Source organism: Pistacia vera, unplaced genomic scaffold (genome assembly GCF_008641045.1).
Source record: "Pistacia vera cultivar Batoury unplaced genomic scaffold, PisVer_v2 Contig200, whole genome shotgun sequence".
Taxonomy (NCBI): domain Eukaryota; kingdom Viridiplantae; phylum Streptophyta; class Magnoliopsida; order Sapindales; family Anacardiaceae; genus Pistacia; species Pistacia vera.
Window position 1 is genome coordinate 1,497,821 of NW_022196003.1, and position 26,171 is coordinate 1,523,991.

The window sequence follows — 26,171 nt, forward strand, 5'->3', positions numbered from 1 at the left end:
TAGGGAATCTTGAATTTGATTTACACTTGGTAATCATGTATGGCATGTGATATTTTTCTAACGTCTTGAGAAAGGAAATTAAATTATGGCAAGATTTTACTAATCTAAGTAAGTTATCCAGAGGTTTTATGTTCGAACCTATAAATGGTTATCTATCATATTTTGTCTTATGTAATCTTGTGAGTAATAAACTGCACGTATACTAATCCATACCCCGTATCCAAATCCAAAGCTAACTATATGTAGACTAAAATTGCCTTCCTTAGTTGATAATTGAAGAGGAAACCAGACTAAACAACTAATAAACTAGTAATCTTGATCTGTTAAGAACTAAATGCCAAATTTAAAGCACCTCACACAGCATTAAACATTATTTCCAAGAAGCTTCCCTATTGCACAAACCCAATCTTATCTCTGCTGTACAACACTATTTTGTTATCATAATATTAGTGTGATGGTGATGGTGTCTCGTAATATGACTGAAAAAAACGGTGGCACAAAGAAAAGTGTAAGAACGTAAGAGCACCAAACTAGAATGTGAAGCAAGCAGATACCTTTGTCACCAGTCACCACCATCCTTTTTAGTCTGGCCCCATTTCGTTGCTTTATAATTTAGCCTATTTAACCCCATCTCTAATTCTGTTAACCGCATATTTACAGCTACAAAATCAATGATTCAGTCTGTCAAGACGTGTCGGTGGTTATAAACTGTGTATGATACAGAACTCTTTCTTCGTCAGCTTAATTTCTTCACATAGTGTTAACGTTAATTGAAGCTGGGACCAAGGCAAATTCTGAATATGATTAGAGTAATTGGTAGTGATGTGTGAGGGGTAACGGAATCTAAACAGCTACCTCTAGCTGTGGGGTGGGGACTGTTTGGCTTTGGCGCCATCCTGTTAATTGGCAAAGCTAACTTTAGCTTAACTTAAGTGGTGTCGGTAGAACAATTTATGACGTCAAATGGAGCAGCAGTTAGCTACAGTGGCGAATGGTGGTGGTATGTGTAGACTAGATCTTGAGCAAGTTTTTGTGATGAGGCGTCTCCATTTCAGGTTGAAATGGAGTTGGTGTTCGAGGGACACATTGGATCCCCTATTGGCCCATAAAAGTGAAAGTTACAGGGAATTGGTCTTCAGAAATTTGTGAATGTGAGTTGTGTTGTGACCGACAGTGATGGGCTATCTGATATGGGCCACTCTTAACTTTCTTGTCAATGTGATTTAGATTCTGTGGTGGTTAACAGACCTTTTCCTAGCCATGGAGACGCCTGATCAGAAGACTCTAATCAGCCAAGCTTTGGAGTTTGGACCACCAACCCTCCACGACGACTCAACACAAGTTTGATATCTTCCAGCTACTCAACATGGTAACGAGCTTTCAAATATTGGCCCAAAGATGGAGTGAACAAACCTTTTTGAATTATGATATATTTTTAAGGTGATTTTACCCTATCTAAACCATTCAATTATGGTTTAAAAGAGTCTTATGTAAAAGTAATACCATTCCCTTCCCTCTTTGTTTATTGACAACAATAAACACGATTCAAAGGTTTTTAACTCTTGAATAATAATGTTTGAAATAATGTATAGCTAATTCATGAAGTTCTCCAAACAACTTGGGAAACGGGTCTAGGGAGATAATCTTCCATGTCTCTTTCAAACACTATGAAAAACAGTATGATGCATATCGTCTAGCACATTGAAAGCATTTTGTTGAATTGAAATGTTAAAGATAAGTTAGATTCGAGTACCCAATTGAAGGGTGAAGGAAATAGCCAAGTTAGATCCATTTGAAAGGACTTGTAAAAAACCTAACTTATCCACGTATCACCCCACCAGGTAACTTGGAAATGGAAGTGAAAGACGTGGCGCAATATGCTCTGGATAATTAAGGATTAAGAAAGAGAGAAAGAGAGAGAGAGAGAGAGAGAGAGAGAGATACATGTAATCCAAATAGCATTTGGGAAAATTTAATCACGTAGTTTGAAAGTCTTAAAGTAGACAATAGAGAATACTTCTCTTTAATTTTATATTTTTGGGGAATTAAATGTATTTTCTTGGTTGGGTAGGAATCACTTGTAAAACAAGAAGTGATAATTGGACAAAGGTGACCCATAGTCAAGTGATTAAGAAAAGAATCCTAATAGATATATAAATGTCGTAATATGCCTTACAACTCACATCAGTTGAATGGAAAAACTAAGCAAAGAGAGATATCATTTGTAGAAATTAAATTCTGAATGGACATCTCCATCCATCTTCCATGAACCTGATGGAGCAAATTCAATACGTAAAAGAAGAAGCAAAGTTTTTTCCTTTGTTTCACTTTTAAATCGAATATTTGTTGTATAGTCGTATATATATTATATTATTCATAGATGCAGATGCAATGAAGGCTTCAAAAAGGTGAAGAAATCCGTAGGAAAAAACCCAAAAGCTACTGAATACACGACATGTAATTGCCCATTATTAAAGCTGAAAGTATACAACCTTGACTTTCATGCCATATGGGATATATTATTAGTTTCTTTCTTCCTCGATTGTTCTACCTGTGACTGTGAGGAATCAAAACATTTTCTGGCCCCTAGTCTATATAATATATTCTCCCGTGCAGCCCATCAAGCGAACATATAACAATAGGTTAATATTAATTAATTCGAATAAATAATCTATTTAAGCACTATCCTTCTACAATATGGTTAATGATTGTGTATTTTTAACTTAAAAGTTGGATTATAAAATAAACCAATCAAGAATATACAACATAGATTATGCATACCTAAAATATACATATTTTCCGCCCTCGTTTTGTTCTTTGTATATAGAATAGAACAGTGATTACGGCACATGCAATACTGTCCAAGCTGTCTCTGAATTAACCTAAGAATGATCAACCAAGCATCTAACTCTTTATGCATGGGCTCCAAATAGTGTCAACTTTTTTCTTGCATAAATAGATTCGACCTCTTGTTGGCAATATGCACCACTAAGAGAATTGATTGAGTTATTGAGAGAAGTTCACTATGCTGAACAACAATACTAAACCATTTCAGATGAAGAAATTCACCACAATGGAACTCAGCACAAACCCTCCTCAACCAACACTTAATTCAGCAAAACCACCACCACCACGACCACCACCACGATCAACTTCATTTGGCCCAAGAAGAACTCCTCAGAGTGAATTCCCAACCTCTCCACGATTCTTCATGGGAGAAAAAATCTTTCATTTCAATCACCCACAACACCCCTTATTAGAAATGGACTCTCCCGATCTCTTTACATGTGGAGGTTGCAAAGAGTATGGCTCAGGCAAGAGGTACTCTTGCCAACAATGTGATTTTCAGCTACACCACTTTTGTGCCTTACCTCCTCAATCTCTTGTCGGCCATCCCTTCCACATCCACCACCAGCTCCTTTTTCAGACAAAACCAGGTTAGTGTCAGTAATATATCTTTTAATTATGTTATCTAGTTAACGTATAATTAAGAGTCTGATTTAATGAAATATTTTATTTTCCTTTAGTTTACAAAGGAGGGATGCGAAAATCAAAGTGTGATGCGTGTAGCAAAACCATCAAAGGTTACAATTTTCGGTGCAGCGCATGTAGCTTCCAAATGCATCCTTGCTGTGCTAAGCTGTCTAACGAAATGAACTTTAATTCGCTCCATCGACATACTGTAAAACTTTTACCAGTGACACCCTCAACAAATACTGGTGATCAACCTGGGTTTGTTTGCGGTGAGTGCAGGAAGAAGCGATCAGGAAGAGTTTACCGCTGCTCAGTTCCAGCTTGCGATTACCATCTCCATGTAGTTTGCTCTAAGAACATGGTGAATGGGCTCCATGCAAATAGTATAAAGAACGTAGATAAACCAAGCAGGTTTGGAGTTGCAGCAAGGGCTGCCTCTCAAGTGTTCGTAGATTTCCTTGGAGGGTTGATGGAAGGACTTGGAGAAGGTGTTGGTGAAGTCCTTGTTTCAAATATGACAAGAGGAAAGAACAATAATAATGCTGTCAAGTAGAGTTGATCAAGACTGATGGTTCGAGCCAATAAGATGATACATATATGTGATTAATTAATGGTTGAGTTTGGAGTTTGGAGTGCTAATTTTTATTTATTATTTCATACATATATATATATAGATATGCTGCAGATGTTGTTTATAGCAGATGAAATTAAGTTCTGATTAAGAGTCCAAGGGATGTATATAGATTTATCTAAGTTGTTCTTTTAAATTATACACATTATATTAGGAATGATAACACGGAATTAACTAATGACACTTAGTTAGACAAGATTACACTTACTTTAGTTATATAAGACCAAATGATTGACACAATATGTATATACTTACGCTATATGAACTTTTAAAACATACATTTACCGACTCTTAAATATGAATGCTTAGGAACAGGGTTGTTACTAGCTGGAAACCAGTGAGCCGCGATCTGTCTAGCTCATTATATGTAACCCATATGAGAAAAAATGGAGGAGTATATCTATCTCATTATAGATATATATATATATATATATTAATTTTTTCTTCTCTTATCACGGCAGATTTTTTTATTGCTTAGGATCCATAAGAAATAATCTGCATACCCCATTTCTTAAATCATTAGCTTTTAACAACATCTATTTGTTCCTAACTCGAGGGAGAATTTCAAAAGCCCTGCTCGAGTTTTGGCTTAATTTTTCAGTTTTTTATTTTTTTAAGTACAAAGCAAACCTTGTATAACTTTAATTTTCTGAAGGTTTCACTCCTTCAAACTTCGGCGCGTTGCTTACTGTCATCTATATTTATCTTGTATACGAAGAGTAAACTACTTTTTCCCACCGAAGGTTTGCCTTAATAACATTTTCTACCCAAAAAGTTTTAAAATACCAGTTTCTCATACAAAGTCAATATTCCGTTACTATCTAAAGCCGATTCCGATAGCAAAAAATCTCTCTGTCACGAGCATTTAAACCTCCGGTTTTCTCTCTACAAAACATCTCTCTCACTCCTGCACCTGATTTCTTGTCGATTGTCGACCATCGTAAAGTTAAAGTTTCTTGTTCTTAGCTGACTTCTAGCTAATTTTGACGGTGAGTATTTAATCGGTCACCACCATTCGATCTTTATTCTATAAAAACCTTCTTATCTTAGCTCCTAGTAACTCGTCAAACACCGACTGAGAAAGTGAAGTATATTTTGGGTATTAACGAAAAATAAACGTTAGGTAGGAAAGTGTTATTTTGAAACTTGGGTGGGAAAGTGTCATTAAGGCAAATCTTGGGTGGGAAAAAGTTATTTACTCGTATACTTAATGGTAATTCGTATGCTACCGACTAGGGGCGTTCGGTCCCGGGTACCCTACATATTTTGAAGGAACTGGAACCGGAACCAAAACCGACGGTTCCTTGAAATTTGGAACCAGAACCGGAACCGACGGTTCCGGTTCCCAAGTACCCAGAACTAGAACCTGTAACAATGGTTCTGGTTCAGATTCTGGATACCCTGTAAAATTATATGACCACCCAAAAGTTTTAAAAATGGCAAAAAACCCTTAAAAACTTACAAATACCCCCCAACCTGGCACTTGTTAACAAAAATAAAATTACAAATTATAAATTCAAAATTATAAACTCCATTACTTTATAAAGATAGATTCTCAAAAGTCAAACCAACTTACTTTAAATGTTATGAAATATAAATATAAATGTATTTACATTACTTTTTTTTATAAAAGTTTTTATTAACCCCCTAATCTTTAATTTTATTTTATATTAGCTACGGTTTCTGGTTCCGGTTCCGGTTCCTAACTATAAGAACCGGAACCGCACAGTANGTTATACATATATGAATGCGATATACTTGAAAATTTTGTATGTAAATGGCTGAGAATTTATACTTACGAATCCTTGTCAGTTGTTACTAGCTGGAAACCAGTGAGCCGCGATCTGTCTAGCTCATTATATATAACCCATATGAGAAAAAGTGGAGGAGTATATCTAGCTCATTATATATATATATATATATATATATATACCCATGTTTATTAATATTTTCTTTTCTTATCATGCCAGATTTTTTTATTGCCTGGGAATTGGGATCCATAAGAAATAATCTGCATACCCCTTTCTTAAATAAAATTCTATTTTTCATTAGCTTTTAACAACAACTATTTGTTCCTAATTCGAGGGAGAATTTCAAAAGCCCTCCTCGAGTTTTGGCTTTATTTTTCAGTTTTTTTTTTTTTTTTTTAACTACAAAGCAAACCTCGTATAACTTTAATTTTATGAAGGTTTCACTTCTTCAAACTTCGGTGCGTTGCTTACTGTCATCTATATTTATCTTGTATACGAAGAGTCTACGACTTTTTTCCACCGAAGGTTTGCCTTAATAACATTTTTCACCCAAAAAGTTTTAAAATACCACTTTTTCACCCAAATTTAATATTCCTTTACTATCCAAAACCGATTCTAACAGCAAAAAAATCTCTCTGTCACGAGCATTTGAACCTCCGATCTTCTCTCTACAAAGTCTCTCTCACTCTCGTACCTGATTTCTTATCGATTGTCGACCATCGTAAAGTTAAGGTTTTTTGTTCTTAATTGATTTTTAGCTAATTCTAGCTGTGAATATTCAATTGGTCACCACCATTCAATCCACCGATCTCCATTCTATAAAAACTCTCTTATCTTGACTCTTGGCAGCTCATCAAACATCGATTGAGAAAGTAAAGTATATTTTAGATATTAACAAAATATAAACGTTAGATAGGAAAGTGATATTTTAAAACTTGGGTGGGAAAGTGTCATTAAGGCATTGTTTACTCGTATACTTAATGTAATTCGTATGCTACCGACAGTGGCAGATGATATTGTGCCCATTGCCCAATCCAATATCATATTGCCGATTGCCGAGTCCAACTAATTAGGCCAGGTTCTAAATACTAAAAGACCCAACAGACACGCTTTTACAAAAATAAATAATAACCATCATACTAGTCATTGTAATTAAAGCTGCCAGCTGTCATCTCATTCAATTTTTCTTGACGATAGGTGGAAAATAGATATATATATATATATATAGACAGGTTGGTTGATCGAGGAGTCACAAAGAGAGTGAAGTTAATGGGGGAACTACAGGATACTGTTTGTCCAGAGTTGGGAGACTACTGTTAGATTTATCACAGCCAATGACATCACAGCAAGCCATCCCAGACGAATGCTCCAGCTCAGCTATAATATCTTAGCACAATAAGAATGATTCTAAAATACATGAGTTGTAATTCTGTTTCATACAGTCTGTACAAACTAGTTGAATTCTGATTCTTTATTGATTCTTGTAATTACTGTAACAGATAACTTAACTGTTGTAAAGATAGTAATCGAATAGTGCAAGCAATATTTTAACAATCAATTGTTTCTCTGCATTTTTGTTTTCTCTCTCTTTTCCCTGCAAATACCAAAATTACCAAAACCGTTAACTACTACAGGGAAAAGCGCACTTAGGAGCGGCAAATATACCACAGGAAGGGTTTGGCATGCGCCTAGCGCGAAAGCGCTAGCACCCAGGGCGAGAGTGGGCAAAACCTTAATTATTTGGATAGATTATTTAGAGGTTTTGTATTGATTCTTGTAAAGTAGATACTTATCATATTTATAACTTGGTTAATCTATTAGACTTATAAGGTTGTAAGGTGTTTAATGAATCTCGAAAATTAAAATTGAGGTGCGGCACAAAACACTCCAATTATATATATATATATATATATATATATACTGCCATGAAAGCTTTAATTTGAAAGAAATTTTACATAATGTGAAGAGAAGACAAGCTCTTCGTCGGGAAAACTTCCATTTGGTTTATTATTTGATACTTTTTAGAATAATATTTTGAAAAAAGTTAAATTTGGTGGGTATTATGATATAGGATTTGGAAATTAACAAAAATACCCTCTATGTTTGTTTATTTACTAAACACTCGTATAATAAAATATTAAAAGTTAATAAAAACACCCTAACCTACCCATTAAATACAGACAGCCGACCACCACCGTCGGAGGTTGGCCGGAGTCGCCGTATTGGCATATGACTAGTTGGATCTTACCAATCGTGCGCCGATATGACATTTTCTGACCAGATCCACCGTAGATTTGGCTAGAAAATGCCAGATCTACGGCTAGATCTAGTCATTGACGGCCAGATCTTCATAGATCTGACATTTTCTAGCCGCATTTGGTTGTCAACGACCAAAGATACAACCGAAGCCTTGTCTTTTCATAAATCCATGTAAAAATTAATGAATGCCCTTGTTGTTCATAGCATGTGAAAGCGAAATTGACAAGTGATGTGTACGGTATAACGTCGATGACAATTTAGAGCTTTGAATTTGATGCCGATTTATTTTATTTATGCAAATAAGCAAAACGACATAAACAGCTTTATTCGTTAGTACTTATCACAACACTAGAATACAATACAAGATACAGTGGAGGCGCCATTTGTTCAGCAACACAAGTGGGTGACCAGCACAGCAATACATTTGATCCAACACACAAAACAATCGGCGGTTGAGTTGTCAAATTTTTTAGTGTAAAAAACATGGTTGAGCTAATCCATTGGCTATCCTATGCACCACTCACTCTCACTCAAATTCAATGCCTAGTTCCTTATTGAAACTTCGATAATAAGTTTACACAAAAGATGGAGTGCCTCTTATTTGAAATATATATGTCAACAAATATTTCACTATTAAATCATACAGGTATAGTTTGTCCGGTGAGTGATCCATCCTACCAATCAACTTTACAACAGTGACAAAACCAATACATAAGTCAGTTATACTTGCAAGTCGGTAGCTTTTCAAGAATTAGAAAAAGAAATCAAAGTGGAAGTACAACTATATAAATTAATTTAACTTAAATGAAGTTCTCAGACCAGTATAATTTCGCTTTGCTTGCTTGCGCTTCTTCTTCGCCTCATCACTCAATCATCCTTTCCCTCAAATCTTTGCTTTGTTTTCATTGCAAAAATTCCACCCTCCAAGTTATGTATTTCTGTAGGTCTAAGGAGCTGTAGCTTTCTGCAATCTGAGAAAACTTCTTCATATCCAAAAACACAAATGAGCCAGAAAAAAAAAAAAGGGCGAAAACTAAAACATTCCAAATCTCAGGTTTGTTAAGTAATATGCAGTTTTCTGCCATTCAACGTCTTCTCCAAACAAGCCCTACATTACTTTTACTGGGTATATCTCCCCTCGCCTAACTGCACCATAAGACGCAAGTAATATCTGGCTCATGGTGCCTGCATGCCCCTACTTTCTTTCCTCTTATTTTTCCATGTGTCTCCCATTTATCACTACTGTGGACCAAAATCCAAGTTCTCCCACTTAAATGGAGCAACTAGACCAATGTCTGGAGAGCCTCGCAAGAAAAGGCAGACACAAACACAGACAGCAGCAATGGCAAGCATTGAATGAATGTAAGGACCGTGAAGCAAGCCCTGTCTACCTGGAACCCTTCTGTTGACTTTTGTTGCAACAATTGCACACTTGGCACAAGATTTTTGCCCTTTTCTTAATTGGGAACTTATCCTATGCACCTGGTCCACTGTCAAACCAGATTGCTCTATCTCCATACCAATCGACACAGAAACCTGGCCATTTCTTCTGTCGGAAAGTTTACGCTCCACAAGCTTGTTGTAAGAGTGGTTATTCCTCATAATGGCATAAGAATATGGAGACTGCCCATTCGCATCAAGAAGAGTATTCCAGCAGGACAACCCAATCTACATAAAAACAAAACAGTATTAAGGAAAAAGATTAATCACAAACAAGATATGACTACAAAAACTAAAATGGTCCAAAGACACAAAGTTACACTAGTAACCCATCCACATAACCCAATCCCCAAGAGAAAATGAATAAATCTCAGTAGCATATATAAAGTAAAGCAAGCACTCTCTACTCTACATTTGCCAAACATCCATCATCATGAACTAAGACAACTACTCTGTATGATCTAACGTGAATAATTGTATGGAAGAAAAATAAGATTTTCAGGAGCTGAGGCTTACTAAGGTGCAAAGCAAGACTCAAAAGAACTCAATAGTCGGAGCAAGAAAGTAGTGTACAAATACCTCCTGTGGATCATTTGTCAAAGCATCTATCGTATCATCTGAATCCGATGTACATGCAGCCAAATGCAGAGGTGTAATAGCACCTGGTCCTGCAAGGTTTGGTGGGAAAATATACTTCCTGGTATCGTTATTGCCATTTATAGAGTAACGAATCAGTAAGTCAGCCATGCGTCTGCACCTCCTTTTCACTGCCCGGTTCAAGAGCTGAATCTCAGTTAGCATATCCAAAGATTCCTTAGATAGATCATCCATATCCAAGTTTCTCTCCATCATGTCCAGGACTGCTTTTACTAAAGCACAGCAGTCACGTTCGACCGAGAATATGAGTAAAAATTTAAAGCGAGAGAAGGAATAATCAGGGCCCTCATGCACAGAAGTCCTTTTCCTTTGGAACAGCCATCCAAGTTCATTCAAGAAGTGCAAAGTTTCTTCCCTTGATCTGGGCCTGCCATAATCATGAGCTTGATCTTCAGAAATGATATCACATACTTTAGCCTCTGTCTCAAATTCGGATTCAAGAAGTCTCAATTCTTTACAAATTGTAGCATCTGCTATTATAACAGGAAAACTATTGCCCTTGAAACCATTTTCCACCTGTTCAAAACAAGCAGGAATCAAGTAGAGCACACCTTTTCTCAAGTACCCTATTATAGAATTTCAAAAGCTTCACACCTGCAAACAGACCATCGCATCTAAAAGTCTTACCTCAACAAAAAATCGTCCAATAACACTAGGAGATGCATCCTGAAATTTAAGGCCACCCAAGTTTATCTCATCATACATGATTCCCTGATATGTTGACCCTGTTACTTCCTGTGATGTGTATCCACCCATATACGTGCAATGGATCCTGTCAAGAATAAGATACATTTCTGAAGATGGAGACCAAAAAAGAGATGAATTCCTCACACAAAATGTACATTCTGCTTACTTGGTTCCAGGGCTAGTCAGATTTCTGCCCCTCAAAATAAGAGAGTTTTCTTGCCCACCCACAACTGCCAAAGGAGACACTGAGATCAACTCAGGAGAACTCCATGTTTTCCAGGACTTGCATAAACGGATCTTCCCTGAAGATGAATTAAATGCAAACAAATATGAAACAGTTACAATAATAATGCAATAATCAACATTTATAATAGACATTGCTTCATTCAATTATGACCATACCCAAAGTAGAAAATGCTAGCAATCCAAAAAATTAGAGCAATAAAAAAGCAACATTTACAGTAGTACTTACCCTCCTTATGTGACGCTAATTGCCTGCCTGTATGAACCAAAAACCTTGAATTTCTCCAAAAATCTGAATCTTGTACCAAAGCATTGACATGCTGAAGCAGGTTTCCTTCGAACTGTAAAAACCATACACACCATGCAATTTGTCAGCAAAATGTTTTAATCTCAGACAGCCGATGTGCATAAAGCACTATACTCACTTGCTCCCAAGCAGCTGATGACATTGACACATAAATTGATAATACCACGCAACCAGGTCGTATGTAGCTTTCCATTTCTGATGGACTATTAGAAAGCCAACTGTAGATCTGAGAAATGTGGAGTAAATCATCATTTGGCTAACCAAGATGCAAAAAGTATTAAGTGGTAGAGCCAATCAGAAATAATGAGCAAACCACGAACTCCTTACCTGTGTCCGCAACGCCCCAGGAAAATGACTAGGATCCTTGTCAAATAATTTAAAAATTATTCGGCCAGTGCGATCCTGTACAGGAATTATACAAGCTTTAGAATGCTATAAATCTTACCTTAAATAGATAAACAAAAATGGAGAATTTTAAATCCCAAACAATCTGGTTGAAGGACAAACTACCTGGGCATCAGAATTCAAGCTAGAAGGTGAATGATCAGACCCAGAAGAAGAAGTATACCCAGTTTGGTATGGGAAACTTTGAAACGAACTATGATCAGTTCCTCTATTTGAACCTCTAAAGAGCTCGAGAGGCATAACAGAACCACAAGTCCGGCTAACTTCAACATTTGCATTGGCCTCCCTGCTAACAGATTTCTTCTCAGACTTCACAGTTTCTGTTGTGCTCTGCAAGGGGAACAACTTTTGCACAACAGGAGATGAAGACAGAGATCTCTCCTCGGTGGGGTTACTGCTGTCAGAAGAGAAATACTTCATTGAAGATGACAGTTTCGGTGGGCTGTCATCCTCAGGCGAAGAACTAAACAGTTGCAACGGTAAATTAGCATGAGTTTCTTGAATTTGGCAATCTAAATCTTCGATAGGGGACTGGTAACTAGTGCTACTTCTTTCTCCTCGAACAGATGGAAATTCTAAGGTAGTTCTCTTATGAAAGTTGGGAGTTGCTTGGTCAAGACAGGTCGACTTTGTTTTCTCACTATCACTGCCATGGCTACGTCTTTGGGAGAGAATTGTGAGAGCATCTGGAGCAGAAGTAGCTAGGGTGGCTGACAGGACAGCTAGCAAGTCCATGGTTGATGGAGAAGAAGAGTTCCCGTTCAATCTGTTCTGGAAGTCTGAAGAAGGTTGCTCCGGATTTTTCCTATTCAAATTTCCAATACTTGGCAACTTTGCAGCTAGGTCTGGTGGCAAAGGTAGCGAATTTATTTTACTAAGAATCATAATTAGTTGGTCTCTATCTGGTACTGATGAGCAGTTGATGCTTTTGTCTTCAGTTTTTCCTATAATTTTAAATACAAAAATTTCAGCATATCATCTGTAGGATGAACAAACATTTACTAGGCCAGTGCTCTTACCTTGTGCACGAGCTATCGTGGCCAGCAGGTTGACTATATCCAAATTCCCACCGGTGGTGTTAACATTACACTGGTTGGGAGGGATTAACAGTCGGGAGGTAACATCATCTGGCTGGGTTTTTCTTCTTCGCCTGTTATGCCCAGCAAGTCTGCGCCTACAACTTCTCTTTCCCTCATCAAACTCTGAAAGAGGGTGAAACCTGCAAAGGTTGTTGATGTGAATTGAAAGTTGAACTTCAAACAGAGCAGCTGATACCAAAAGCCCTCGTATTTTACCAAGAATAACACATGAATTCCATAAATCTAAACTGGTGACAATGAAATAATTGAATTTAGAGAAAACAAAACCTAAAGAAAGAGAGAAAAGTTTGAAACCTGCTGCACTGCTGGCAGAACCTCTGCATCTGCTTCCCAACAAGAGCTTTAGTAGATTTACTATGAAGCTCACAAACTTTATGTCGGCGGTGATAGTCTTTTGCATTTGAGAGATCTTCTTTACAGTTATCTACCTGACACATAGGGTAAGAGGCGCTTCCCGGAGATCTAGACCGGACCCTTTTGTTGGGTCTGGAAACATGCTCCTCCACACTATTCAAACACCCAGCAAGGTTCAAATCAAGCCGTCCATCGTCTTCGTTCACAACACTAACACTAGTCTTCTTCTCCGTCGTCACCTTGTTCACCTCTGATGCTGACGCTGAAGCAACTGAAGCTCCCAAACGAAGAGCCTCAGAGTCGTCTAGTGGGTTGGCAACAAATCTGACGCTATCCCAATCCCATAGCTTAGGGTTCCAGTTATCTATTCTCTGTTGCTGTGATTGGTATTGGTGATGAAAATTAGGAGCTGGATACGGAAGATGGCGCTTTTTCGCCATAGAAGTCGCCTCACAGAATCTACTGGAAAGTGCTTGATGATGCATAAATATAGAAGGAGCCATTTGAGCACCTACTTCTTCCATTTCTTTTTAAAATCTTCAATCCCAACTACTTACCTATGTCCTTAAATAACCAAAACAAACAAAAAAATCCAATTTATATTTCTAATTATTGCAAAGATAAAGCCTCAGGTATTCGGATGAGATCACGCAAGGATTAAGCACCAAAAATTAAAAAAATAAAAATAGTTGCAGATTTAGAAAGATTACGTACCTTTACAGAATTGATCACGGCAGCCACATCTCCTTTGAAACAGATAACAAATCAAATCAAAATGAAAACTACAAGTCTATTTCTTCATGATTAGCTCAAAGAAAACGTCGTCTACTTGTAGCTCAGATCTAACTTGAACCCCATACAATTAATCTGGAAAAACAGAAATCTGAAAATCTGAAACCGTTAAAACTAGAGTCAACCACCGATCCAGAACAAGAAACTAAGAAAAGTGTATTCCCCTTGGCTCGCTAAACTTTGGTCTGGTTTTTAGTTTTTACTTTTCTCTCTCATCTACTACACTTTCTTTTTCATATTATTTTTTTTAATTTTTCAATTTATTTTCTTTCTTATACTTTGTCTTCTAACAAACATTTCTTTCGGTGTTTGGTATAAACTGTAAATTCAACCAACCTTGAGGTTTTACTTCTGGCCGCCCAATGACCTACGAAGAATCCATGANCAGAAATCTGAAAATCTGAAACCGTTAAAACTAGAGTCAACCACCGATCCAGAACAAGAAACTAAGAAAAGTGTATTCCCCTTGGCTCGCTAAACTTTGGTCTGGTTTTTAGTTTTTACTTTTCTCTCTCATCTACTACACTTTCTTTTTCATATTATTTTTTTTAATTTTTCAATTTATTTTCTTTCTTGTACTTTGTCTTCTAACAAACATTTCTTTCGGTGTTGGTATAAACTGTAAATTCAACCAACCTTGAGGTTTTACTTCTGGCCGCCCAATGACCTACGAAGAATCCAGGACTCTTCCATTTTACTTTACTAAAAAACTTTATTAAAAAAATATATAAAAATAAAAATAAAAATTTCTGTGTTAAGTAAAAGAGAAATCAAAATCGTTTAAAGCAAAGGACAAGTGACTTTGACTTTCTACTTGCATTCATCCTCACTTCTTACTTGGGATAAATTCACTCCTCCAATATTACCTCAATTCGATACCATTTTTATTTCTCTTTCTTTATCAAACATATCCACTCAAAGCTACATCACATTGATCCTTTATTTATTTCTTCTCTTGTATTAAATTATCAAAGCAGCATATGTGACTTCACATTTATGCTTCATGGACTTTCAGGATGTATTGACCTTGTCAATAGTCTTAACTATTTGCAATTATATTTATTATTGTTGGGTTAATAGTCAATAAAATTTAATTATACCAAAAGTCTTGCTTTTGTGAGCAAAGTAGAGCGATTGGACAAAGGGTCTTTAGTGTATTAATTGATAAGTTGAAATTACCTTATTTACTAATAAGGATAATCATTGAAATGTTTACTTAATTGAATTAGTCAAATTACATATAAATTGATCCGAAAGTAGTTAGAAATAGTACACTTCCAAACAAAAGAGAAATCTCAATCACATGATAGTACACTTCGAACAAAAGAGAAATCTGAATCACATGGTTTGGTATTAGATTAAAAATACAGCTAACAAATTTAACTGGTTCAACATGTACAGATAATTAGAGACAGCCATGTGAAAGAACATAGAATAAGGCATTTGCAATATGCCAATTTGCATGTGGTTTGTACCCAAAGTACATAGTTTTAGGTAAAAAATTAGGCTAGCTACCTGAACCGGAGCTGGACCAGAACCAATGCTTCCCCACCCCAAAAAAAAAAAAAAACTCATGTTTCGTTGATAAAATGAAAAATTAAAAGGAGGGGAGAGGAGGTTAAGAATGTCATATTTTCCGACTGGAAAGCGCGTATGCAGTGGAAAAGATTTCGTCGGCGTCACGTAAATGGCAAAGGTCCAAACGCCGCTCAATTCATGGTTTCACACGGGGCTACTTAAAAGGACGAAATTAGCCTTGTGTGTTAGATGAAATTGCAGAAATGGTAAAGATTAGATGTTTGAAATGAGTGATGCATCATGCATGCCCTTGTATGTCCCATTTAGGAGTACAATCAATGTGAAGGAATAAGAGTGTCTCAATTTCCATAGGGCATCGGGGTAAATATATTAAGTAAAAAAAAAAAATTATGTGTGGTAGTGACTGACTGACTGACTGACTGACTGACTGGTGATGGGTATTATCGTCCGGATGCGAATGAGTGCGGATGTGGGAACCAGCTGTGGTGTCTGAGTTAAAATAGTACGATGCATTTGGTCGGATGCCTGTTTTGTCTTGTTAATGTGCAAAGTCCACTAACCGTAATACGTAGAAATGGGGTTTGGATTGGGTGGCTGAATAGTTTGGAACGAAATGGTGTTAGGAGAAAAGGAGACTTTGGGGTGGGTGAAAAAGGAGAAAGGGATTTGATTGACAGAAGGGCAACAGCTGTAAGTGTAAGTGTGGTTGAGTGAACAATGAGTGCATTAAAATTCGAACACCTTGTAAATTTTTATACCGTACAAAGCTCCACGTACTCCAATGAAATGACAAGTCCCATCATCGCATTTCAACCCGTACGCCTCGCCCATCCAATTTTATCTACAGTATCGTCTCCTTCCTTTTCTTCTCTTTTTCCCTTTCCCAATGCTCAAAAGCATTTTTTTAATAAAATATCTCCACCCCAATCTCATCCAACCCGGACCCGACCGGACCGACCGAAAGAGACCCTTATCCCATCCGGATATATCATAAACTCGGTTATAACAGTAAGATAAGATTGACCGGACTTGCAAAACAGTACGGAATTGTAAACTTTTGGATTTAGATTTTAGATTTATTTATTTATCATTTCAACTTCAGGTTTGGATTTCCCATTTATTTTATTTTTGTTATATTGTTATTTGAATTTTGGATTTAAATGGTATTCTTATAACAAACAAAATACACGTTAATATCTTTGAAAATCACTTATCAAAACAATCTCTTTATTAATGAATAAAGGTTGTAACAATGGCGATTTTTTTGTTTACATTGACCGAGTTTTGAACACATTTAATGATTTGTATTGATTTGCGATACAATCGATCGAATAAATTGGGTTGGAGTTTGTTACTTTTTTTTTTTTTTTTTTTACTTTCTGTAATCCATGTATCCTGAAACTTGATTTGCAAGCTTAAGTTCAAAATTTCAACTGCAGCCAACATCTTTAGAAAACAAGAAATAAACATCGATGTAAATGTTTATAAATAGACTCGAATAATTAAAACTTTTATCCCATTCGGATATATCATAAACTTGATTATAACACTAAGATAAGATTGATCGGACTTGCAAAACAATATCGAATTGTAAGGCTTCGATTGTTACGTTATTGGGTTCCAATAAAGTTAAACAGTAAAATGTCATTATTCTTAAAATGTTATTCTGTATTTTTTAATTTCTTTTAAACCCTTTAAATTTATTAATTTAACTAAACACCCTCAAATATTTTTTTTAAAAATTGCAAAAACACCGCGACCACCCTCCGGCGGTGGTGGCCAGCTTTCCGTATTTAATGGATGGGTTGGGGGTGTTTTTGTTAACCTTTAATATTTTATTATAGGGGTGTTTAGTAAATAAACAAACATAAGAGGTATTTTTGTTAATTTCTAAATCCTACATCGTAATACCTGCCCAATTTAACTTTTTTCAAAATATTATTCTAAAAACTATCAGAATAATGAACCAAACGGAGCCTAAACTTTTGGATTTAGATTTTAGATTTAGGGTGTGTTTGCTTTATTATTTTGGATAGGATTTTAAGAATAATATTGGATAATTAAATAGGGGAGTATTACGAGGTAAAATTTAAAAATTTATAAAAAAAACCCCTAGGTTTGCTAATTTAATTAAACACCTAAATATATAAAATGACCAAAACACCCCCACCACCCGCAGTGCTATATTCCGACCATCACCATCGAAATCTGGCCAAAAAATTACGTTACGACACAAACCGGTCGGATTTCTGTCGTAACGTGTCGCTATGGCCTTTTCCAGCCAGATCCACCACGGATCGGGCCAGAAAAGGCCAGATCTATGGCCAGATGTGATTGTCGACGGTCGAAAAAGGTTAGAGAAGTCCATTTTTGGCCGTCAGCGACGGCCAAAGATATGGCCGTCGTTTTCGGTCAACAACGACCATTTCTTTGGCCGTCGCTAACGACCAGATCTGGCCGGAAAAGACCAGATCGGTGAACTACCGGCCAGTTTTGGTCGTGGTGTAGGCCGTTGTACATATTCCTGCTACCACCGATGGTGGTTGCCGAAATCTGGTAAATATGGGTTGATANTGTTTTGTCTTGTTAATGTGCAAAGTCCACTAACCGTAAAACGTAGAAATGGGGTTTGGATTGGGTGGCTGAACAGTTTGGAGTGAAATGGTGTCAGGAGAAAAGGAGACTTGGGGTGGGTGGGAAAGGGGAAAGGGGTTTGATTGACAGAAGGGCAACAGCTGTATGCGTAAGTGTGGCTGAGTGAACAATGAGTGCATTAAAATTCGAACACCTTGTAAATTTTTATACCGTACGAAGCTCCACGTACTCCAATGAAATGACAAGTCCCATCATCGCATTTCAACCCGTACGCCTCGCCCATCCAATTTTATCTTCAGTATCGTCTCCTTCCTTTTCTTCTCTTTTTCCCTTTCCCAATGCTCAAAAGCATTTTTTTAACAAAATATCTCCACCCCAATCTCATCCAACCAGGACCAGACCGGACCGACCGGAAGCAAGACCCTTATCCCATCCGGATATATCCTAAACTTGATTATAACAGTAAGATAAGATTGACCGAACTTGCAAAACAGTACCGAATTGTAAACTTTTGGATTTAGATTTTAGATTTATTTATTTATCATTTCATCTTTAGATTTGGATTTCTTATTTATTTTATTTTTGTTATATTATTATTTAAATTTTGGATTTAAATAGTATTCTTATAACAAACAAAATACACGTTAATATCTTTGAAAGTCACTCATCAAAACAATCTCTTTAGCATCTCTTAGACTCTCACATATGACCTGTTTGTTTACCACAGGAGGCTTACAAGCGGGTTCCCAACTGGCCCGCACCCACACCTGATCCGGCTCCGCCTCTGGCTCCCGCTCGTGCTTCCATCTGGTCAAACTTACCCGCGGCTGTATCAATAGCTGTATCAGTGGCGGGTTTTGTTGTTAACTACCTCAGTTGAAGCAGTATGTAAATATGTGATGTTAATGGGTTGGTTTTTATAGAGTACAATCCATCAAATAAATTGGGTTGGAGTTTGTTACTTTTTTTTTTTTTTTTTTTTTCAACTTTCTGTAATCCATGTATCCTGAAATTTGATTTGCAAGCTTAAGTTCAAAATTTCAACTGCAGCCACCATCTTTTGAAAACAAGAAATAAACATCATAGAAGTGTTAATAAATAGACTTGAATAACTAAAGCTCTTAAATGTCTAAGTAATTAATTACTTGTATTGTGGCCCATATAGACGACGAAGAGGACCATGGCTGGTGCTACCTGGCCCTAGAGAGTAAGGTAAAATGAGGCCTGGGCATCCAGGAGGGTTGACCTGACCATATATAATAATATATAATCTCTTTAACTTTAATGATTGTCCTGCCACATTTACACAAGATGCTCTCATTCGTGAACCACACCTGTCAGAAATGTGGGCCTACAAACACTATGTACGGGCAACGACACGTGGATGAAATCCATTTCTTGCTCAAGATCACCCTATTAAATAATTAAACATTTATGTAATGCTTTCATCTTTTTGTATTTTTCATGTGCATGAATTGAATTATAAAGGAAGAATAAGAAGAAGAGCATTTACTTGTCTCAAACGTCTCTTTCTTAATATAGGGTATTCAAGCACATAAATAGAAAAAAATTAGGGAGACAGGCTCTTTGATAAAGACTAATGAATCGAGCGAGAGGAGAGAAAAATAAATCATCATGATTATTATATTTAATAATAAATATAAATGTAATACTAAATGGAAGCAATACCCAAGAAATTTTGTTCATATAATGGTAGCACAGAAACCCAATCTATGTGCTTGTGTTAAAGAAAATGGCACTTATAATAATGGAATGGGGACTAAGAGAAAGCAAACCTGAGAAGAGCACAAAAGAATTGCTTGCCTACATATCTATGTAAACATCACACCATTTGCCTAGTTAATATGCATATTAATTTAGAAACCAAACCCTTTCACCCCAAATTTAGATGGGAAGCTGCTGTTCCCCAACAAAAACAAGGCAACAACAAGAAGAGCTGAAATCACTACCCACATCCATGTCTGCATCCTTCTCTTACCCCTGTTTCGAAGAGGCAGCGGGACAGATTTTGCCTTGCTCTGTTTTGTGAATTGTGATGCTTTTTGGGGCCTCTTTGTCACTGTCAGTGACTTCTCTTTAATTTCAAAAGATTGTGGAGTTTCCACGAGAGTTTCCGCGTTTGCAGCAGATTCTCCTTCGTTCATTAGATCAGAATCGTCTGTTGCAGCCGTTTTTCTTTTTCCCTTCTTCCTTGCTCTCTTTTCTTTTTCCTGCAAGGAATATGATAATGATTAACCAATACAGATAAGTACAGACTAGAAATTTATGGTACATTTTAATGCAAGATAGAAGTGCATGGTTGTGGGAACCTCAGTGAAATGTTTACCTTCTCTTTCTGTTCAGCTTCCTTTTGAGCTCGAAGCACAGCCCTGGCTTGGGCCTTCTCAGCAATTCGTTTCTTCCTCTCCAAAGCCTCCTTCGCCTTTACCTTCTCCTCTAACCGACGTTGCTCTTTCAACCTGGCTCCTTCCTCTTCCTTTCTCAATTCCTCTGCCTTCCTGGCCAATTCCTCTTCCTCCTTTGTGCGCTTAGGCTCTTCATCTCTTTCCTCTTCAATCTCATCCCTACCAGAAACAGTTGCCAGGCCATTAGCTGAATGAGTTGGTTTTGCAGGCCTTTTAGATTTAGCCGTCTGACTCTTTTGTTCCCCAACTATAGGAATAGGCTTGTCATCCTTATTTTCAGATTTCACTGGCACAATTTGTTCTGTCTTTACTTCTTGAGGAGTTGAAATCTGGGACACAGAATTATCCTTGGTCACTCTGTTATTTACGAAGGAGCGAACTACAGGTGGCTCCTCATCAGGACCGAGTGAACGACCATCCAATGTCTTCAGTCTTCTAAGTGTGCTTCTAATGTTGCTATTCACATATTCTTTACGGAACTCGCTGTTGCTGTTCCACAGTTCCAACACTCTCTCCACCTAAGGAAAAAAATGCTCTGTAAGTCACAGAGTTGGGGCTGATTAACCAGATCAAAGCAAAGGACTGCAAAAGCTCACCTGGTTAACACACAGATGTTGGAGTCCCTCTTTATCTCCTTTTGAAAGTAAATCATTAACTTGCTTTATATCATCCTTGTACTTCCAGAAGTATTTGTTCTGCAAATTTATATAAAAAAAATAAAAACAAAAAGAGTAAAGTCAATCAACTCCATCTCATTGTTTAATATGGTTTTATTTGTTTCATTCAGCAATGAATTTTATAATTTCTACAAGCAACAAGCTTAGAAACATAACCGTAAAACATGGTTGAAGGATCCAACTCATAAACAAGAAATAAAACTAATTTGATACATTTTTTGCTTTCTTTTTCAAGACAAAAGCAAGAGCCTAGAACTAATTAATAACTCAAAATAAAAGGAACTTCTTGAACTAAAGAAGAAACTTAAACCACAAATCAGCACTTGTTATTAACCTTAGACTCATGCCTTTCTGGTGCTAAATTCAGTTTGACTTTTTGCAGAAATATATCAAATGCAACAAGCATAAGAATGTGCCTCAAGGTCAGTATCCTCAAACATATAGAAATATAAAAAGCCATAAGTAAATAGAAATAAATTTAACACAGTAGCAAAGTCATAAAGCAACAAAATTATCTAATGTGCATAGAATGCTTTGCATCTTAGAAGACTTATAACTTCTTTTTTTATGCTCAACATAGTCGTTATATGTGGGATTCAGTAAAAGCAATAAATTTTCACCAATCTGCACACCTAAAAATGTATTTATAGCCTTGTTCAAATTATAAGTAAGGTTTTTCCATAGTAACTGTTTGCACGTAAGCATGAGCTTTTTGTTGAGTTTAAGAAAGATCGTTTTTGTAAAAATGCATCCAGTCTTTTCCAGAGATCACAATCACATCAATATGATATTTACTACAGAAACTATAACAATGTTCCAACACGGCAGATTGCAATGCCTACAGCTAAAGCTCCCTCTTAGGTTAGACCAAGAGGCCATACAAAGCCAAATGGAAAACCAATTTGGATGCTGCAACAATTAATCATCAAAAACAGTAACCCAGAAAAAAATGGAAAATGTACCTTATCATATGCTTGTTTCCTCAAACTCTGAAAATGCTTATATGCTTCTTGGCGAATTTCGTCTGCAACATTAAATTCAGCATAAAATTTCTTCAGCCTTTCACTTTCATTTTTCTGTTTCTTTTTGGCAGCTTGAGTGGCAGCTTCAGCTTTGAGAACATTCTCTCTGAGTGAATCCGCCTCCTTCCTCAACAACTGTTGATGCTTGAGAATCAGAACACACAATCAAGCAACTCATCTATAGTCCTATGAAAAGAGAAAAAGTGGTTCCTACTATAGTTACCAAATGCTCTATCCTCTGTTATTGCAATTCTCACTCTCAACACTCTCTCCTTGGTTATTATTTCTACCTATCCGAACACTATACCCTTGGTTATAGATATATATGAGCTAAAGTTCCTAAAGATATGCTGGATATCTCATGTTTCCAGTCTAAGCTTTATATTGCCAAAATAGCAAACCATAATAAAAACATGTGCTTGACATGCATTAGTGTTAGGAAAACATGTATAAACAATGAGAACACATTTTAAACATAAAAACAAACCTTCAAGCGTTCTTCGATTTGGTCTTTCTGGTCAAAAGCCTGCTGAACATCATCCTGCTTACCCATACTAGAAGAAAACTGTTCACGAAGTTGCTTCAATTGCTTAATATCACGAATAAACTGCTTTTCTTCCTTCAGTGGAAGAGTTTCATGTGCAATCTTGTGCTCCATATTACGTATCTGCTTACGTGCCACATGGTAAAACAGATACTCAACAATCAGAAAGGATACATTCAGATTAACCAAACCAGCCCTAGCAAAGTAATCTTACAAAAAGAAGTCAGAGAATGAAAACAAGCAAAAAGAGAAAGAACGAAAAGAGTGCGTACCCTGCCATCAATATCCTCTACAGAAATTGCATTCTTCACCTTGTTAATGATGGCTTGAAGAGAATCTATTTCCTGGCGTTTGGATTTGAGCAATTCTCGTGCAGCTTTCTCTTCTAGAACAGCAGCTTCTATGTTATCACCATATTTCTTGTAAGTATCCTGATCATAGAAAAGCTTCAACAACCACGGGACCCAAAAAATGAAAAATTTATTATTTTCAGAAAAACAAAAGTGCAGAAAGATTATATACCCTTATCCTTTGGATTTCAGCACGAATAACATCCCGACTTTGAGTTTTCTCATCAACTTTTAACTGAGCAGATTTGATTTGTTCCCTTAAATTTTCATCATCATATCTTGGAACCTTCACCAAGAAGTAAAATGGTCTTTTCACCACCTCAACACCGGCATACTGCATTTCAGAAGCATCAGCAGTTGAACCTTCTGGGGTAGATGTTAGTGTCTCATCCCTATGGGTCCCATCAATGCTCTCCACTTCTTGAGAAGCTCCATGGTCTCCAAAGCAAATTTCTACATTTTCGTTTTCCTCCCCTACTTGACAAATTTTATCATCCCTGTCTTCACCAGTTAACCCCTCCACTTCTTCCACCTTTTCTTTACCAGTTAACTCCTCCGCTTCTTGAATTTTTACCTTTTCTTGACATGTTTTATCATCACTCCCTTCATTGTCGAACTGAATTTCTCCCGTTTTATCATCAATCTTTTCACTACCCCTTCCCTCTTCTTCTTGACATGTTTTTACATCAATCTCTTCAGTCCCCTTCTCCTCTACCTGACATGTCCCCTTTTCCTCTACTTGACATGTTTTTTCATCAATCTCTTCACTCCGATTTTCCTCTGCTTCTTGACATGTTTTATTATCAACCTCTTCACTCCCATTTTCCTCTGCTTCTTGACATGTTTTATCATCAAACTCTTCATTCCCCTTTTCCTCTACTTTTTGAAATATTTTAACATCAATATCTTCACTCCCCTTTTCCTCGGCTTCTTCTTCACCAGTCCCCTTTTCTTCGACTTCTGGACATGTTCTATCACCAATCTCTTCACTTAGTCCACGAGGGAACTGCATTTCCTGATTGTCCTGTACTTCTTCACCAGTGGACTGAATTCCCCCATTTTCAACATGTACAACTTCTGGGTCCAGAACCTCGGATTCAGAAACAACAACATTGTCAACAGGCATGTCTGTGCAACTCACAACGGATCTATTTTTGATTTCAGACCCTGCTTCCACATCAGCACCTGGACAGGTAGTTTCTACAGATCCACTATGAACCTCAGATTCAGAAACATCTGCAACAGGCATTTCTGTGCAACTCACAGCAGATATGTTTTCAATTTCAGACCCTGCTGTCACATCAGCACCTGGACATGTAGGCAAGCTGCTTTCTTTTTCTTCGGAGCCACTTATACTGGATTCTACGGCTGCATTGTCAATAGGGATGATCTGGCTGTCAACACATTGAGTAACTCCTTCCAAGACTTTGGATTTTAGGTTGGAGTCATCACTTGTCAAAATTGATGCTTTCTCTTCTGACACCATAGAAGGAATTCCAGTTTCAGTTTCTGGTCTCGATTCATCAGTTCTAACAGAACCATTCTCAACTTCATTGTCTACCATATTTCCCATATCCAATTTTGGGGCTTCTGTTTCTGTGGATGCAAGATTTCCATCAATGGTAGAAGCCGGAGGTTCTGTTGTTGTCTCACTGAAGGTGGCAGGGGCATCAGGTTCTGTTGTTGTCTCACTGATGGTGGCAGGGGCGTCAGGTTCTGTTGTTGTCTCATTGATGCTGACAGGAACATCAGGAAGGGTTCCGTTAGCAATCTCAGAAGTAGTATTTAGTTGGACTGTTGTTGTTTCCTGACTGTCACAAACCAAGTCATTAACAACAACAGTCTCCTGAGCATGTTCAGTTTCATCTGGGGCAGGATCACTAACAACAAGAGTTTCCAAGTTAGCATCAGCCACAGGACCTGAAGCTGCTTCTGGGCCAAGTTCCCCTGGGGGATCAGTCACAGGAATCTCACCGGCTGCATCTGCAGAGATTTCTATCTTTTCGGAAGATTCATTTGGCTGGGGCGCGCAGTCGTTGCTATCAACCAAGTCATTCACAACAACAATATCATTAACAGACGGCATTTCTGCACCAGCCTTCAAATTGCACTCCACATTGACACCATGATCCCCCAACCGACTTTCCAACTGTTCATTCTCCTGATCCACATCACCCTCAGTAACTCTAATTAGAGAATCTTGGACTTCCGACGCCTCAACCTTCTCCCCTTCATCGTTAGCATTATTTGTCTTTGATTGTTTATCAGTGAGCTCAACAGTTGAATTTGAATCAGAATTGAGATCCGTTTGAACATGATCATCAGAAACGGCATCGTTTCCATTAACGAAAACGTAAGAGCCGTCGGCATTGGCATGACCGTTCAACAGATTCTTCGGTGATGACACCTCACCGCCATTCACATCCAACTCCGGCGCCATTGCCACAAATATAACGATAACTATAATTTAAATAATAACTAGAAACAACACACAAAACACAGCAGATTCACTTTCTAGCCAATTGAATTCAAAAAACAATCAAAACATAAACAGTCACATTAATCTAGATCCAGCTGATCAGATAAACGTACCTTTGTTTCCCGATCCGACGGCCGCACACTGTAGATCAAAATGTGAATGTGAGGTGGAAGTAGAGAGTAGATCTCTATAGGAGGAGAGACAGAGAGAAAGAGTCGTTAGAAATTTAAAGCAAGTGAAACTCTCCTCTTTCTCCGGTTACAGCAATGGCTCCTCTGTTAGATTTGAGCTCTTAAAGTTAAAACTAAATATTAACTAGCCTATTTACTTTCGTTTTCACTAATTCTATAATTTTACCATTACTATTACGTCATCCCTGTGTTAGCTTTAACCTTTTTTTTTAATTAATTAATAAATGTAGATAAATATCTTATGTCAC

General features: G+C 37.2%; 3 protein-coding genes across 3 annotated transcripts; 1 reads left to right on the forward strand and 2 right to left on the reverse strand.

Moving 5' to 3' along the window:
• Window positions 1-2,798: 2,798 nt before the first annotated feature.
• On the forward strand, window positions 2,799-4,234 carry LOC116128637. The gene is made up of 2 exons (XM_031414393.1): window positions 2,799-3,437; window positions 3,528-4,234. Exons 1-2 carry the CDS (start codon window positions 3,026-3,028, stop codon window positions 4,025-4,027), a joined length of 912 nt encoding a protein of 303 aa, XP_031270253.1. The 5' UTR covers window positions 2,799-3,025; the 3' UTR covers window positions 4,028-4,234.
• Window positions 4,235-8,688: 4,454 nt separating this feature from the next.
• On the reverse strand, window positions 8,689-14,347 carry LOC116128665 (squamosa promoter-binding-like protein 14). The gene is made up of 11 exons (XM_031414431.1): window positions 14,023-14,347; window positions 13,249-13,872; window positions 12,874-13,073; window positions 11,960-12,798; window positions 11,777-11,851; window positions 11,568-11,675; window positions 11,372-11,483; window positions 11,066-11,201; window positions 10,840-10,984; window positions 10,135-10,728; window positions 8,689-9,783 (listed from the first exon to the last, which is right to left on the reverse strand). Exons 2-11 carry the CDS (start codon window positions 13,830-13,832, stop codon window positions 9,355-9,357), a joined length of 3,222 nt encoding a protein of 1,073 aa, XP_031270291.1. The 5' UTR covers window positions 13,833-13,872; window positions 14,023-14,347; the 3' UTR covers window positions 8,689-9,354.
• A 5,504-nt stretch (window positions 14,348-19,851) lies between these two features.
• On the reverse strand, window positions 19,852-25,939 carry LOC116128531 (axoneme-associated protein mst101(2)). The gene is made up of 8 exons (XM_031414244.1): window positions 25,846-25,939; window positions 23,426-25,731; window positions 23,176-23,334; window positions 22,847-23,026; window positions 22,300-22,494; window positions 21,257-21,355; window positions 20,582-21,178; window positions 19,852-20,465 (listed from the first exon to the last, which is right to left on the reverse strand). The coding sequence occupies exons 2-8, from the start codon at window positions 25,691-25,693 to the stop codon at window positions 20,112-20,114; spliced, it is 3,852 nt and encodes a 1,283-aa protein (XP_031270104.1). The 5' UTR covers window positions 25,694-25,731; window positions 25,846-25,939; the 3' UTR covers window positions 19,852-20,111.
• Between the last annotated feature and the right edge of the window lie 232 nt (window positions 25,940-26,171).